Source organism: Melanostigma gelatinosum (genome assembly GCF_949748355.1).
Source record: "Melanostigma gelatinosum genome assembly, chromosome: 1".
Taxonomy (NCBI): Eukaryota; Metazoa; Chordata; class Actinopteri; order Perciformes; family Zoarcidae; genus Melanostigma; species Melanostigma gelatinosum.
In genome coordinates this window covers 2,930,492-2,946,130 of record NC_136634.1, presented here as the reverse complement: position 1 = coordinate 2,946,130, position 15,639 = coordinate 2,930,492, and the positions used below count along the sequence as shown (strand labels likewise).

The 15,639-nt window shown below is 45.3% G+C and overlaps 1 protein-coding gene across 9 annotated transcripts in view; it reads left to right on the top strand.

Moving 5' to 3' along the window:
* The first annotated feature begins 150 nt into the window (after positions 1–150).
* Positions 151–15,639, top strand: part of LOC306785205 (suppressor of tumorigenicity 7 protein homolog) — a 36,689-nt gene continuing 21,200 nt past the window's right edge. For 7 of the 9 annotated variants that reach the window (XM_079279465.1, XM_079279463.1, XM_079279459.1 and 4 more), the window contains exons 1-2: positions 175–241; positions 9,798–9,833. In XM_079279465.1, the coding sequence (XP_079135591.1) occupies positions 9,812–9,833 (22 nt within the window). In that variant the 5' untranslated portion in view covers positions 175–241; positions 9,798–9,811. Of the gene's footprint in view, positions 242–624; positions 748–9,797; positions 9,834–15,639 lie in introns of those variants that run through there. The other 2 variants (XM_079279460.1, XM_079279464.1) reach the window with 2 other exon arrangements.

Below are 15,639 nucleotides of genomic sequence, written 5' to 3'. Positions count from 1 at the left end.
TATTTTTATTCAGGTGAAGTGGTAACAGCGACATCTAGAGGCGGCCGGAGGTAACTACCCGTTAACTGTCCAGGTTAGCGAGCCGGTGGCTAACTGGTTAGCTACCGTTAGCTAGCCAGCTAGCCCCGTCTACAGACACGTCTACACCACCAGCTGCTGGGAACCAGAGACACATGTTGCACTGCTGGTGGGAGAAACGCTAGCGACGAATACGGATTTAACTGGCTTCACACACATCAAGGTAAACTCGCACACACACACATGCATGTCGCTTTAACGCTCCTCCAGAAACAAAAAAAGTTTTGAATGCTTTGTAAACCTTTAGCCAGCTCCTCCTGTTAGCAGCTAGCTGAGTGGCTAACACGTAGCCAAGTTTAAATGGAAAACCCTCGCGCTTGGGACAAAAACACGTGCGTGTCTGATGTTAAATATAATGAGATGATCTTAGAGCCATGATACAACTCTGACGAGTTTGTAATGGTCTCCATCATGGGTCAATATGTCCTATATCTGGTTCTCTACAGTGTACAGTGCTGTCATGCATCCTTTTATTGAGGGATGCATTTAAAGTGAACTTCAACATACATGTTGAGCCCTGAAGTAAAGCTCCTCAAGTGTTTCTACCTCCTGGTGGGTGATCACCGTGGCTCAGTGTGCTGAGCAGCAGAAGGAAGAATGTGCTCTCTCAGTAAAGCCAGCTGGCTCCAACTAGAGAGGACAGGGCACACCTGGGCACGTCTTGCACAGGTAAGGTGTTCATGTACATGGTGTGTACTGCATCAGTCTGTGAATGCATGCAAGATGACTTTTACTAAGTTACTAGAAATTGCTCTAAATTCCTTGTAAAGAATTTCAATATCAGGGGAAATATCTACAAACCGGGGAATCATTTAGTTTGACTTTCTTCTTGTTTATGGCTAAACATTATCATGTCTTTGTTGTTTCTCACAGCTATTCTCTTTTTAAAATCTTAATTGTGCTTGTGACATCCTATAAGCCAATTATAAGCCTGTATACACAAGGTGTGAAATCACTTCTTATGACAGACAAATGTGTGTCCTCACCTCTCACAGCCTGGGACTCACTGGAATGGTTTCCCGTGTTGTCGCAGTGAGTTTTGAATGAGGAATGAGGTATTTCAGCGGGTAGACGAGTCTCTTTGACGGCTCCGTTAGCCGCTGAGTCAAAATGTACAACGGCAGCAGATTTTCATAAGCAAATGAACCCCTGCGGTGCTGCACACACATGCACATTGTGCACCTCTGAGCTGTAATATGGATTAAGATGGAGAAATCTGTGTTTGTTATGTATTTGACTAATGTCACGTAGGTAATCGCTCTCTGCTGCACATAAGTTCACAACCACAGCTTCTCTGTACCCAGACTGACCTCGTGTCACATCTCCAACTGAGAGCAACGTGTTCTGTTCACGACCTGCTTTCTCTTCCTGTTCCTCATCACCAGCAGCGTACGTGAGTGTTCTTCTGTGTTCCTCTTTGTTGTGATCGTTGAGCTGTGGGATTCCTCTGTTTACTACCTCAGATACTTTCTCTCTTTCTTGCTTCCTCTTCTTTTGATTGAGTTATTAGCTTCTTGCATTTCTAAGAATGACTTTTGGCGTCTAGCAGAGAACTTGTCTGGTCCTGTTGCAGACGTGCACCTTCGTCGTGTGTCTCTTACCAAAAGCACAGAGCTGAAAGAGCCTCCTGCTCAGTCTACGTTTGGCTAGTTCATCCTGGGAGTAAGATTTAACTCTAGAAAAGGTAAAAATCCATGTATGTAAATGACGATTGTCTTGTTTTCAGTTTGAAAATTGGCCCAGAAATACGTCCACAATCAGCACAATCCTCACAACACACTGAGGATCACTGATCATGAGGTATTTTCTCAATACGTGGACAAATACTCGCCCCTAAATTATAACGTCTTTGGTGATCTAGAAGTCCCACGACTAATTGATGTGCCGCATCAGAAACCACTCCGATGAAGGTGAGATGGTGGTGTCCTGGTTGTTGTGAGACATGTTTTCACGTTGATGGACTCTCACGCAGGCCGGCACCTCTCTGTTTGTTGGCTTCTTTAAGTTAGCGACCGCAACCGTCATCCACGCACCGCTGCATCATGTAGTGTGCAGATTGCTAAGCTCAGCAATAAGCCGTTTGTGGCACAGTTGCGTAAAACGATGACTCTGGATGAAAAAGGCATTATCATTTTGATATGCAGCCGCGAGACTGAAAAGGTCGGAGCGCAAAGAGAGATTTACGGACCGTTTTGTGGTTCCATCTGCACATTTGGAGCAGTGCTGACGGGGAAGAAACGGCGTATGAGTACGTCTCTGCCTCCAAAGACCACTGATGATAACTTGTATCTGAGTTCAGACGGATTCTGCAGGCCATGTATCCCGGGCCGTAATGTTCCCCCGGAGAACTAATTCAAGCATTAGAAACACAATCTTTTTATTCCTGCAAAAGGATTCTGACATTTTCAGCCTGGGATGAAGGCAGTGAAGCCTTTTACACCAAGTCTCTCCACAGCTCTGGGGACAATAAATGTTCTTTAAGAAGGAAAAGTCACGGTGGTGCACTAACACAAACATTTCCATACGGCACACTGACCCACGTGTTAGAATCCAGAAGGAAGGTGCCGTATGAAAGTGTGAGGATGAAAAGAGTGTGAAGAAGCCCTGTGAGGTGGTGGAGGGATGTGACACACATTCACCACTCAGCCGGATCAGACTGGTCGGGAAGCTTTATTTAGAACCTGCGCTGCTGTCGGTAACATGAGCTCAGCCAGAAATGTTTACCCTACCTTTGACGGGAAGTCAAAGGTAACTCGAAGCGGTAATTCAAGGCAAACTAGTCCGAAGCCCTCACAGCTGGCTCTCTAACATCTGAACCTCTGGCCAAGTGAGGGAAAAGGTCAAGGCCGCTACGTAGACACCCCCGACTGTACAACGAGTCACTCAGCTGCTGAAGTACAGGGAGCAGGTGAATCCAGGTAAAAGCCTGAATATATATATATATATCCCCCTCACTAACTCTTTAAGCAGTCATGAAGGATGGGCGCAAGACCAGGAGCAGCTTGGTCCGTAGCTAAGGAAGAGGACGCTTTCTAATATTTCAGCATCGTCTGAGTGTGTTGTGTTTTTGGTAAATGGAAACAGATTAGATTTAAAGTGTAAACTCACTTCTTCAGTGCTTGTGCTCACCATTTTTCACCCATCGGTTTGTGGACTGCTGTTTTAAAGCCTCGAGTTCGGCATTTTGGCCATCGCCATCTTTTTTCAAACTATGAATGGAAGTGACCATATTTGGACGTAGAGATGCTGTATGCGGCTCTGGTAGCAACCTGTCAATCACCGTGTAGCCCCGCCCTAAAGCATCCCCTGCTTTATGGTCTGTGTGACTCTAAATGGACCATAATGTACTAAATGAACATCATGCTGTATTGAAGAAGACTTGAAACTAGAGATTGAGACATAAACTCATGTTTACAATGTTTACTGAGGTAATAAATCAAGAGAGAAGTAGAGTCATTTTCTATAGACTTCTATACAACCAGAGGAGTCGCCCCCTGGTGGACACTAGAGAGAATGCAGGTTTAAAACACTTCAGCATTAGCTTCACTTTTCAGAACCAGAGGTTGCAACCTGGTTCAAACTATATCGTGTGCTGAGCTGAACTTTTGTCGGACTTCCTGTTTCTATTAATTCCTGTCGCTGGCTTTAAAAGTCTGCGATGGACGAGGAGTTATCTCTACGGTACCTCCCAGACTAACGTCTCCACTGGGAGCACTGGTGCCGCCCACTGTCACACCAGCACTTGATTTGGTTGCTTAATGTCTTTGGTACAGCATAGTATTAATCAGTGATGGAAGTACATTTACTCAAATACTGTACTTACGTACAAGTTGTAAACATGAACTAAAGTGAGAACCTAAAAATGAGCGTGTCCCTTTTAAAAGGGAATGTACGATGCAGTCAAGTGTTTGTGTGGAGGACGTCGTTTTCAGAACAAGACCTCCAGAAGATTATTACTTGCTACCAAATTGGCAAGCAGCGTATATCTTAGAAACAATGTTTTTCACGAGTTCAAAGTTGCTGTGGGACCTGAGGAGTCTGGCTGAATAATGAAAGCATAACCTTTGTAGTCCCACCACAACAGAGCTCTGACTTCAGGTGCCGGCCCTCAGTAACAAAGAGAAAGAGCAGCTGTGTGTAGTGGTTGGTTACGTGCCAAAGAGATTAGTTGATCAGCCACAGCCAGGTGTTTGTTCTCCTCACTCCGGCGTTCTACTTTGCATGCAGAGACAGTTTGATGAATGATGTGTCCGATGGCCTCTGCCTGCACATATTTAAATCTATGCAAACTCTCTGACAAGAGGAATCTGCCTAATGCCAGACACAGGCTGCCTGAAGCACTCATCAGGTGTTCTGTTATCACAATTAGGACCGACTCATTTGTTAACAGCACGAGATTACATCTTTGACTTGAGGTTGTATTTTCTGTTCGGTAGCTGCCGGTTCTGTGTCAATCCTCATTTAAACTCTCCTTCAGACACGTTTAGTGTTCAGACAACTCACCGGGAAGGCAAAACGTTGCCACACCGGTGAATTGAGACATCACATATGGGCACACAACCAGGCGGCAACCTCCCGCAGAGTGTAGCCGATGCGGAGGTGTCTTAAAACCTGCATTCTCTCTAGTGTCCACCAGGGGGCGACTCCTCTGGTTGTATAGAAGTCTATGAGAAAATGACTCTACTTCTCTCTTGATTTATTACCTCAGTAAACATTGTAAGCATGAGTTTATGTCTCAATCTCTAGTTTCAAGTCTTCTTCAACACAGCGTGATGTTCATTTAGTAAATTATGGTCTTTAGGGCGGGGCTTACTGTGATTGACAGGTCGCTGCTGCTACCAGAGACGTATACGGCGTCTCTATATCACTTCTCCGCATTCCAAACACGGTAACGTCCCTTCATTGGCTGCAAAAAAAACAACCAAAATGGCAACGGCCATAATCCAAGATGGCGACGAAATTGCGTAACTCAAGGCTTCAAAGCATCAGTCCACAAACCAACGGGTGATGTCACCATGACTGCGTCCACTTCTCATTTACAGTCTGAACAAAATGCGCAATCAGCTTGTAGTTTTTGGCAGTTTTTCTCCCCTCCAGGCTCCTGTTTTATGGAGTATTTTTTACCTGCTACAGTCCAAAAACATACTCTGTATTTGGCAGACAGCAGGTGTCTGATTTCATTCCCTGAACACAACACCAGCTCTGGCTGTGCCCAAAGTTAAAGCTCATAAACCAGGAGGAAGAGGATCTATGAATACAGAGGTTACTCTTTCCTATCATCACATTCAAATGAGATTGTATGCTCTACCTCTGTAAGTGTGCGAGTGTGACGGGAGACACTGCTGTGTGCTTAACAAACATATCCTGGATGGAGAAGAATCCATCGTTCACGCTGACTGAGCTTCAGCTCGTCTGGACCTTTTCAGATCAGTGTTGAGCATTCGGTGACCATCTCTTATCAAGTTCTCTTTCTTTGTGCATTCACTGCACTGGGTTTCTGGTTAGCTCTGGGTCGTTCCCCACTCTGACCAGTGGGTGTCAGCAGCGACAGTCCTGGCCCAGTTCGCTGAATGGTGACACAGTGGAGGCAATCAAAGCCTCGCCGACCTTCCTTTTGTGGTGGTCTGCTTCCTCTGAAAGGCAAACGGGGGTCTGGAGGACGGGGTGGGGGGGGTGATTGTGTGGTTATCAAAAGACTGCCGATCCCTGCTGTTGTCTGCTCGGCGGATGTGGTTGGCACAATCCATATTTTCACACCTGCTGGCTCCGAGTGCTGTAAATTCAATTCAGTTCAGGAAATGATCGCCAGTTAAATGCTAAATGTGACCGCCAGCAAATAAGCTTGTGTCTGGGTGGAGACACATTGGTGTGGTGGTGTCGTCCTGACCTCTTCCTATGATCTATTAAGCTGGGGGGGGGAACGATGAAAAAGACACGTCTTTTCTTCGTGAATAAATATTGATGTGTGATTGATGCTGATCAGTGTTCAGTCTGTGTAACGTTTGCTAAGGAGGGGATAATGTAGTTGACGACACACTGTGGTTTCTTTCTGATGTCTCTGTGTCACCTCTTCATTGACACAATTCCTCTTCAAAACATCAAGTCTTGCTTTTCTAACAGACGGTCCTCCCCCTCCTCTTCCTCATCCTCTTCCTCCTCCTTTTATATCTTTCTCCTTTTTCCTCTCACCGAAGGATGGCCTCACTCCTCTCTCACTTATTCTCAGTTGCCTCGCAACCAGGAGGAGATGCTTTTCCGGGGGTTTGTATAGGGAGGAAGGGGGGGGGGGTGTACTTATCGATGAGGTGAGGTGTGCATTGTTCTGGAATAAACAAATGGCTCATCAATGCAGTCCCACTGAAGAGAGCACTGTGTTTAAGTGAGACATTCACTGAGCGCTCGTTGGAGCTTCACATTTGTGAAATTGAATTGAAGTAATGAGCAGTTGTGAGCACAGGTTGTTCCTGCATCTGTTTCCTCAGAGACGCATGTGATGCTTTGGCAGGAGACGCATCGACAGATTGTGCAGTGGCAGAGCAAATATACGGAGTCGCAATGTTTGTTGAACGTTTCAGTTGCTCGTAATTAGAAAACCTGATGTGTGCGTAGCTGGATTTTTGCAAAACTATTGGGAGTATCCTGAGGATCAGTACCGGTAGTTTATCCGTGATCCGTATGGACCCGCCATACGGTTCAGCATGCATGTGAACCGCCGATTAACTACACAGTTCAACCATCGTAGTGTGAAATTAGCTGTCGATCACAATACACTGTGAACAATAACTTCCTGTTGAAACTGGAGCTAACGTCGAATGTACGGAAACAAGATATTGTGCAAAGTTTAATTTTAAAGTTATCGTCATGTGTTCAAAAGTAATCTTTTAAAATGGTTGTTAATTATGACTTCCCTTCAACTTTTTTTTAACTTCCCTATAATACATAATTAAAACTATTAAAAATAAAAATACAATCTTTTATTGTGTGTTTTTATGGAACTGGTATTAAAGGATGGGACCGGTCTTAAAGGATGGGACCGGTCTTAAAGGATGGGACCGGTATTAAAGGATGGGACCGGTATTCAAGGATGGGACCGGTCTTAAAGGATGGGACCGGTATTAAAGGATGGGACCGGTATTAAAGGATGGGACCGGTATTAAAGGATGGGACCGGTATTAAAGGATGGGACCGGTATTAAAGGATGGGACCGGTATTAAAGGATGGGACCGGTCTTAAAGGATGGGACCGGTATTAAAGGATGGGACCGGTATTCAAGGATGGGACCGGTCTTAAAGGATGGGACCGGTATTAAAGGATGGGACCGGTATTAAAGGATGGGACCGGTATTAAAGGATGGGACCGGTATTAAAGGATGGGACCGGTCTTAAAGGATGGGACCGGTCTTAAAGGATGGGACCGGTATTAAAGGATGGGACCGGTCTTAAAGGATGGGACCGGTCTTAAAGGATGGGACCGGTATTAAAGGATGGGACCGGTATTAAAGGATGGGACATCGGTAATCGTCATAAATGAGCACATCCATGGAGCACATCCATCTTTACAAGTCAAGATCTTAACAACTGACAGCTTGGATGAGATAGAGTCCAAAACCTTCAGCCGGCAGCTTCTCACTTTTAGCCATTTTTCTTCGGCGCTGATCATCGCTGTCTGTTAAAATGTCGACTGTAGCCGGCGGCATGATGGTGTCAGCTGTCACTGTCAGTTTCTTTGTGAGTAGCTTGACTCAGGCCAAAGTTAAAGTGCTCTCTGTCCTCCCCAAAGATAATTCATAAGTGAAGAGCTTTCACTCCAACACCACAATCCACGGCTCAACAGTGAGGACCAGCTGCTCTCCAGGGGGCAAGAAGAGCGTCATGTCGGTTAGTAAACCCCCAAAAAAGAGTGATGATGGAGTGAGCCGTCTCGCCTCCGGCACTCGTAAGAAAATGGCGACGGGTAAACGAAAACGTAGATTAGATATGACTATTATTTTTGGTATTTGTTTGTTATTTGATAACCGTGTGTAGAAATGGACTTTGGGGAAGTACATTTCTGATTTCAGAGTGAAACACGTTGAGCTTGTGGATGGTGTGTTTCTGTAGTTCGGAGTGAAACGTCTTCTCTCTGATCTGATCGCTCCACGCCAATTTTTAGGAAGTCCCCATTCTCCCAGTTAATATTGCATTCATATCGTATCAAAAATTAATGAATTTAAGATTATTAAAAAAATCTGGCCCTTCAGTGTTTGGATCAAGCCACTCACGGAACACATGGTGTGTCTCCACAGCTTTTAATTCAATATGTTGGATACATATTTAATCATCATTTCAGTGAATATAAAAATATTGAAAGATAACTTAAAGTGTTCTGTTCTATTTTATAATAAATACGCTGTGCTCTATTGCGCTTCATCTTTTTAATGAATAACCAACAATGTACATCTAAGAATAGCCTCACAAGAGAGTATTTACAGAGCACTGAAATCAGGATAAATGATGTCTTTTGCATGTCTTATATCACACTATTGGTCGACCACGTCGCCGCTTTATTTAACCATTCACAGGGTTAATGATCAATGGAGAAATAATCAGCAGAATAATCAATTACTTCCAGACAGTTGATGCCTGTTGTATGAGCTTAATGAGAGGCTCAGCTTGGTTAGAAAATGGAAAAACGTTTATTTATTATTTCTCTTTTGCTACTTGGTCAGAAATAGACTGCCCCCCCCCCTTCCTGTGTGTTTTTGTCCCGTTGTATCTCGAGTGGCTTTTTGTTTTTTTACCATATTTTTTACCCCATTGTGATTGGTCACTCTCCCTCTCTTTCTCGCCGGTGCCCCTCACCCCCCTGCTGCCTCCCTCCTCCCCCTCTGCATCTCTTTATCTGCCCCTCCCTCCCTCCCTCTTCTCCGTCCTACCCTCCCTCTTATATTCCCTCTCTTTTTACCATCTTTGCTTTCGCCTCCTTGTTCCTTCCCTCACCGTACCATCTCTCCTCCTTTCTCCTCCCCCTTTTTTTTGCCCCGCCGTCTCTCCCTCTCTGTCCTTCCGTCCTGTTTGTCCTTGTTTCCTTCTCCCTTCCCTCCCACCCTGTCTATATATCTCCATCTGGCAGCAGAAGTCAGCCATTCTGACGTCACTCTCTGTTTGCAAAACTATTGTCTTACAGCTCTTCACCACATTTTTAGCTTTTCACCCCCCCCCCCCCTCCATCCAACCCTCCCTTCTCCCCGGTAAAGCCTCACCCCCCCCCTCTCTCTACCCATTAGTAAACACTGAATGAGAAGTGAGAGAGTGACGGAGGACATAGGCTGCAGAGAGATGCGATCGCTAGCCGCGACCACATCTCCGGATTTAATCACAGTTCTTCCCTCGGCTGTGAAGGATTTCTTTATTTTATATTTATTTATCGATTGATTTAAATCCTCCACAAGACCTCCTGTTTTTGTTTTTTCCGTGGCCGGACTGAGTGTGTGTGTGTGTGTGTGTGTGTGTGTGGACTGGACGAAGGCGTTTTATAAGCGGATAGCGGAGTCGGTGGCATCTGTGAGGCAGCGACGGCCGGCTGGCTGCATTGTGTTGCTTTGATGACCCCCGCTGTGTAGCTGCCTGCTCATCAACCTCCTCCCCCCCATCCCTCCCTCTCTCTCCTTCTCTCGCCCTCCCCTTGCTCTCCACTGTCTTTCCTCCTCCTCCTCCTCCCCCCTCCTCTCTCCATCACAGCTCCCGGCCTAGCCATGTTCGGCACAGAGTCCTCATGTAAGTACCACCAACATCCTCCTGCCGCCTCTGTGTTCTGTCCTCGTTCATGTAACGGTGTTTTTATTCATGTGTTTCTATTTGTGTGCGTTTTGTCAGAGGGAGGGAAGGAAACGGCTGGATTTTCTTCTCTCCCTCTATTCTTGCATCCTCTCCTCTTCGTCTTCCTGTTTTGCCTCCATGGTTGCTGCTGGTGGCAGATTGAGAAATCCGGGATCTACCATTTTAGCACGGAGGGTCGGCACCACGAGCTAGCTGGTCACTCCTCGCTCACCGCACGCCTCGCATTCGCTCACTCCTCGCCTTGCTGCGCGTATAAATATATATATATACATATATATATATATATATATTTATATATATGTGTATGCAATCATCTCCTGCCTGTATGCATTTCAGCGTGCCGTTGAATGCCGCTTTAATTGCGTCTTTGTGAACGTTTGCGATTGTGTGTGTGCGTGTGTGTGTGTGTGTGTGCGTGTGTGTGTGTGTGTGTTTTTCCAGAAGCATCAGCCTCCTCTGTCTTTTTTTTTTCTCAGTCAGATTGCTGTGAGGTGCAAGCGTGGCGTTAGCGTAGCGCAGTGTAGCATAGCATACTGCTGTTGTGTACCGTGTGTGTGTTTGGACAATGTGCACCTCCTTCAGAGGAGTTGTAGTGTTGCTCTCCAGATGTGGGCCGACGTGTCCAAGCCGAATCACCCCCCCCCCCACACCTCCACCTTCTACCCCACCCTCTCCAGAAACCCTTTCACTGAGATCAATACCGTAATGCCTCGCTCCACTACCTGCTCCGCTGCTTCAGGGAAGTCTGAGCTGATCTGATTGAGTCTGTCGTTGCCGCACAGTCGGAGCCAAAAGTAACTTACTTTCTGGATGTGAGATCAGAGCCGACATGCGCGGCAGCGGCGGCGGCGGCGGCAGCGGCAGCGGCAGCAGCGGCGGCGGCAGCGGCAGCAGCGGCGGCAGCGGCAGCAGCAGCAGCACTGGCTGTTGGTGCGTCGGCCTCTATCGAGGGGGAGCTGTAATCTGTGTCCATGAGCCGATGGCACCGTGGAGTATTCTGGATGTACCGGCCTGGTGCTGATCACATCTCTCATGTCACCAAAGCCGGGTCTGAGGTTGAGGTGGTCTCGTCCGTGTGCTCCAAGGTTCTGAATTGGCGCCACATTCTGAGGTCCAACGTAACGCCTTACACTCAGTCACGTTGTGCTCGGTGTTTTCAGCTCGCCGGGTCTGTTTTTAGCTTCGTGGAGGATTATCGAGACAAAATGTTGACGACTTTCCAAGAATAATCCTCACTTTTGATGACATTTTATTGTCATAATTGTCTGGACTATGCTATATTATAATTCGTCTTTCTCTAGTAATCAAAGTAAAGAATAAATGATGCCAAATCAATGTGTAGGGCGAGTTTAGTTTAAAACATGTTTTAGCCACACAGAAGACTGACTCCATGAAGAGATGAGTCACTTTGATACATTTTGATGAGTTTTCATGCGAGACAGTAACCGTTTAGATTCCCAACATGTGATCAGGTTATCCGAATTTCGACGTTGAGAGACGGGACGGAGCCGCTGGTGGGGAACCTGAGACCGGCATCCTTCAGTGTAAACAGTTGGCTGGTTGAATCATACGTTGATGTAGGAGGCAGTATTCAGTAGACGCTGATTAAGTAAGCAGTACTTTTCCAACACAGCCATCATCACCAGATCTCACCTAGTGGGTGCTGCCACGAACACCACCACCGACCAGTCTCTGTCAATACTGCTGGTAAATGTTGAATTTTCATTTTCACAGTCGATAAGTCGTTTTTATGTGCTTTTTTCACGCTGAATGACCAAGAAACTTATTAGCACATCTCTGATGAACACACGATTCAAAGAGGTGCTTTTGTGGAGAAGCTCTCCGTGGATAGAATCAACTAATCGTTGACGGAGAATAATTGTGTCGCGTTAGCCGACTAGACAGACCTACAAGAGGCCGACCGAGGCGATAACACAACGCCCATTCAGCTCGGTAGGTTCAGGTCGTAAACTCGCCAGCATTTGTCGAAACACTCCTCGGTAAGTGCAGCCTCCTTTTATAGGCTATTTCACTGGAACTGCTCTGCTAGGAAACCGCTCGGGTCCAAGTTTATTTCCATGCTGCAAAACGCTGCATCAGCAAACGCTGCAACAGGAAATTGCCTCGGAAAGTGGAGCCTGTGTGAAATTATTGATCTCCTGCAATCTTCTAACTCACCTCGAATCGTCTAAACGGCTAAAAATGTGAAAGCTTTTATGTATTTGCGTGTGTCATAGTGTCTTTAAAATAAGCAATAAGGGCATTGATTTTTAGACATGACTGTAATTCTATTGCCAAATTGTCCCTGGAGGAAACAAAATGTCTGCCTCTATGAACCTCTGTGCTGCATTTTACATATTGCCAGTCAGTGGTCAGGTTTCGTTGGAAATGTTCTGAATTTCTTTCTGGAATCCAAACAGGGACTTCCTTCTTTCTCATAATGGCCGATGGTAGAGGAAGTGAAAATCACATTCCAACATCCTAAAAGGATAGTTTGGATGTTTTTGAAGTGTGGTTGTACGAGGTACTAATCCATCGTCTTTGTTTTACTGAAGCAGTTATCTATGATCTCGACAAAGCCACCAGACTCCATTCACAAAAACTGTAATTTTACCTCGCGGGTTAAGGGGGTTTCTGGTTTAACCGCTGCCTCGACCGGTCAATTCGTTTGTATTACTGTGACTTTGGTTAGCTCAGATTCACCGAAGTCACACAATAATACAATCAAACCAACCGATCGAGGCAGCGGTGGACCAGTACCCGATGAGTTCTGCGAGGTAAAAATACTGTTTTGTACAATGGAGTCTGGTGGCTTCTGCGAGAGTATAGACGCAGAAAACGTCTGCTAAACCTCGACTGGTTACAAATGTCGGTCTGGTCCTCAATCAACAGACTCGGACTCCTATTTGTGTTCTTTTACCTCCTCAACAAAATGAAACCTTACTTTAAAACAGTATAACAAATATGAAGACGTTTGTGAAAATTGCCAAATGCATCCAAAAATGCACCAGCGTGGGCAGAAACGTGATCCACTTCATACACCAATCTGTAAATGCAATTACCTCATTTCTGGACATTTGACCTCATCAGCTGTCCACCCCCCCCTTCTCTCTTATCAACAAGCCAATCCAACACAAGTGTGTAAATGGCGACTGCGTTCTACCGCTTCCTCTTGTTTGGCCCGTGTGTTAGAGGGTGTTATGAGGAAGATATTTATGATTCAGCAGCTGTGCAATGACTCCACACTTCATCAAAATGGAAGTCAGGACTTGGAGTTTGCCGGGAGATTTTATTCCCGCCTGAAGCGGTATTGATTTTCTTTCTTTTTTAAAGTAATTTAAACTTCAGGAAGTGAGAGAGGGGAAGTGAAAAACTTCAGGTCGGATCCAAACCAGCGACTTGTAGTTAAATGAAATGCACCTCGGTTCAACCGGCACTGCCGCCTCGGTGCTATTGATGATCTGATGTCACCGAAGGGTCCAGTGAGTTCGCTCTCTTTCTTACTCTGTTTCTACACTCGTAGATGTTTAGGTGGAGGGACGCTGTAACAGAACCAAAATAAAGCTCGCGGTTTGTTCCTGTGTTGATTCTATGTCGCCACAGTTTGTAGTTCATAAGCACACACTGACTATTTCTGATCCGACACCTGGACTTTTGGTTTCGGCAGATCTTGGGGTGTTTTTTGCTCCCGACACATTTTTCTCTTTGGTCTTGATTTTCACTGCAATGTAAAAGTCCTGCACCTCTGTGGAAACAGCACAACCATGGCTAGAAGTAGAGAGAACTCCAAACTGTCTTTAGTGCCCACAAGAGTTACCAATGTAAGTATCTGCATGCTATATGTCTACATTGAGCTATTTAAATAGTTTAATCCTCTCCTCTCTGCTCTGTGTTCAGCAGCCTGCAGTTCAGTTGAAGTTTTACAGAATTGTTGTTACGTGACTGTTGGTCTCAGTTGAATCAATCACGGCTTCATAGCTGCGCTCAGGAGCTTAGAATTTAGTGCTTTTTACCGGATCTGGTTACTTCAAACGGTTTGTTCAGGGCGAGATTTTAAACGTGTAGAATAAAATGTTTTTGATGAAGTATCACCATTTTAAGCTTACTTTCAGTTTATTTTTCTGACAGATGCGTTCCTCACACATGATGTGTTTAAGGACCCTCGGAAAGATGCAAATCTGACGATTATGACAGTTTTTACAGCTTCTGGTTGTGGTAAACGGTTTAGTTTTGTTTAAAGAAAACATTCCTTTTCATCCTTCTGGCGGGTTTTGGGTTTCAGAGGGTTAATTAATAAGCTGTATACCTCACTGTGAGGACGTGACTGAGATCATTCTTTTACGTGTAAAACAAAGTGTAAGTACTGACTACATCGATATAAATGGACTGAACTGTCATTTCTTGAAATGATGGTATCCGATACTAGCATGACCCATTGTCACTGATACCCGATCCAGCTCTTTGAGTCCGTATCGGATCAGTATCAGTATCTGTGTTTGGTGCATCTCTATTCTCGTGGTTCAGTGTCTTTTGAAGTCAAACTTCACGGTGGTGGATTCCTTCGTAGACCCTGGCCTGTTTAAGGCGGTCTAGACTGTCTTGTGGCTCTTGGGAAATACTGAGTGAGGTTCAGTCTTAGACTGTTTAGGAAATATCAGTTAATGTGATGGCAGCATAGAATCGGCCTTAACCACATTAATTTACCCGCTTCAAACGCATGTTGTGTATTGATGGGCATTTTATGAGAGACAACTATAGAGAGATGACGGGAAAGAGTCCCCGTCTTACAATAAATGTCAGCTTTCATGTGTGGTTCACCTTTACATCTGACTTTAAAGGCTCTAACTTATCGACCACATCTCTCCTCCAGCCCTGTTATTTATTTATATATATATATATATATATATATATATAAGTTGCATTGACATGGATCATGTCATTGATACTGATCTTCACTGGTTTAACGTGACTTCCAGTGTATAGCTCCCCGGCATCATCAGGATTACATCAGTTATCATCCTTGTGAATGTGAAACCAATATTTCCTGATCATCAGCTGTGAGCATATTTGCAGATTGGAGCCTCAATAATCTGTGATACGCAGCGTTACACGCGTGATGCAGTGGGATGTGAAAGTCTTCCCGTGATGCTCGGCCCTGTGTAAACCTGACCGCTGCACTAACTGTTCACCAGGCTATTGCTGCGTAAGATTAATATTAGATTGCCAAAAGGCATGCCTGCTGATAAGGATGAGCTCAGGCAAATGCAATTTGCAAATGGAGGTATGTTTGATGGTGGCAGGATTGCCGCAGGCCATATCTTCTATCACTTCGATCGCTCATATCTCTCCAGCGTTGTGTAAGTGCTCTTTCATCAGTGGCCATTATTTATTTATTTTCTTTACGGTGGGTATTATTTTGCCTGACATCATCTCTTCAATGCAGGGATAAGCCCCTACTGGGCTCTGAACCGTCCTGCTGAGGAAGTTTGTTGCCCCACGAGCAGAATAAGGTGCTTAAAACTGAAAACGGCCATTTGATGAAAGCCAAGCAGCAAACTCTTGACGGCAACCAGTTGTCTCTGTTGCTACGGTAACGCCCCCCACCCCCCCCTCGGAAAGAACGGCAAAACGGCAGAGCGGTCCGGTTTCTGTGGTAACTGCCGATTCTGCTATTTCTGTCTCTCTTGAGCTCATACAGTGGCTGGAACTTGAGCGAGCCAGAAAGGAGGATTATTTTAGATGA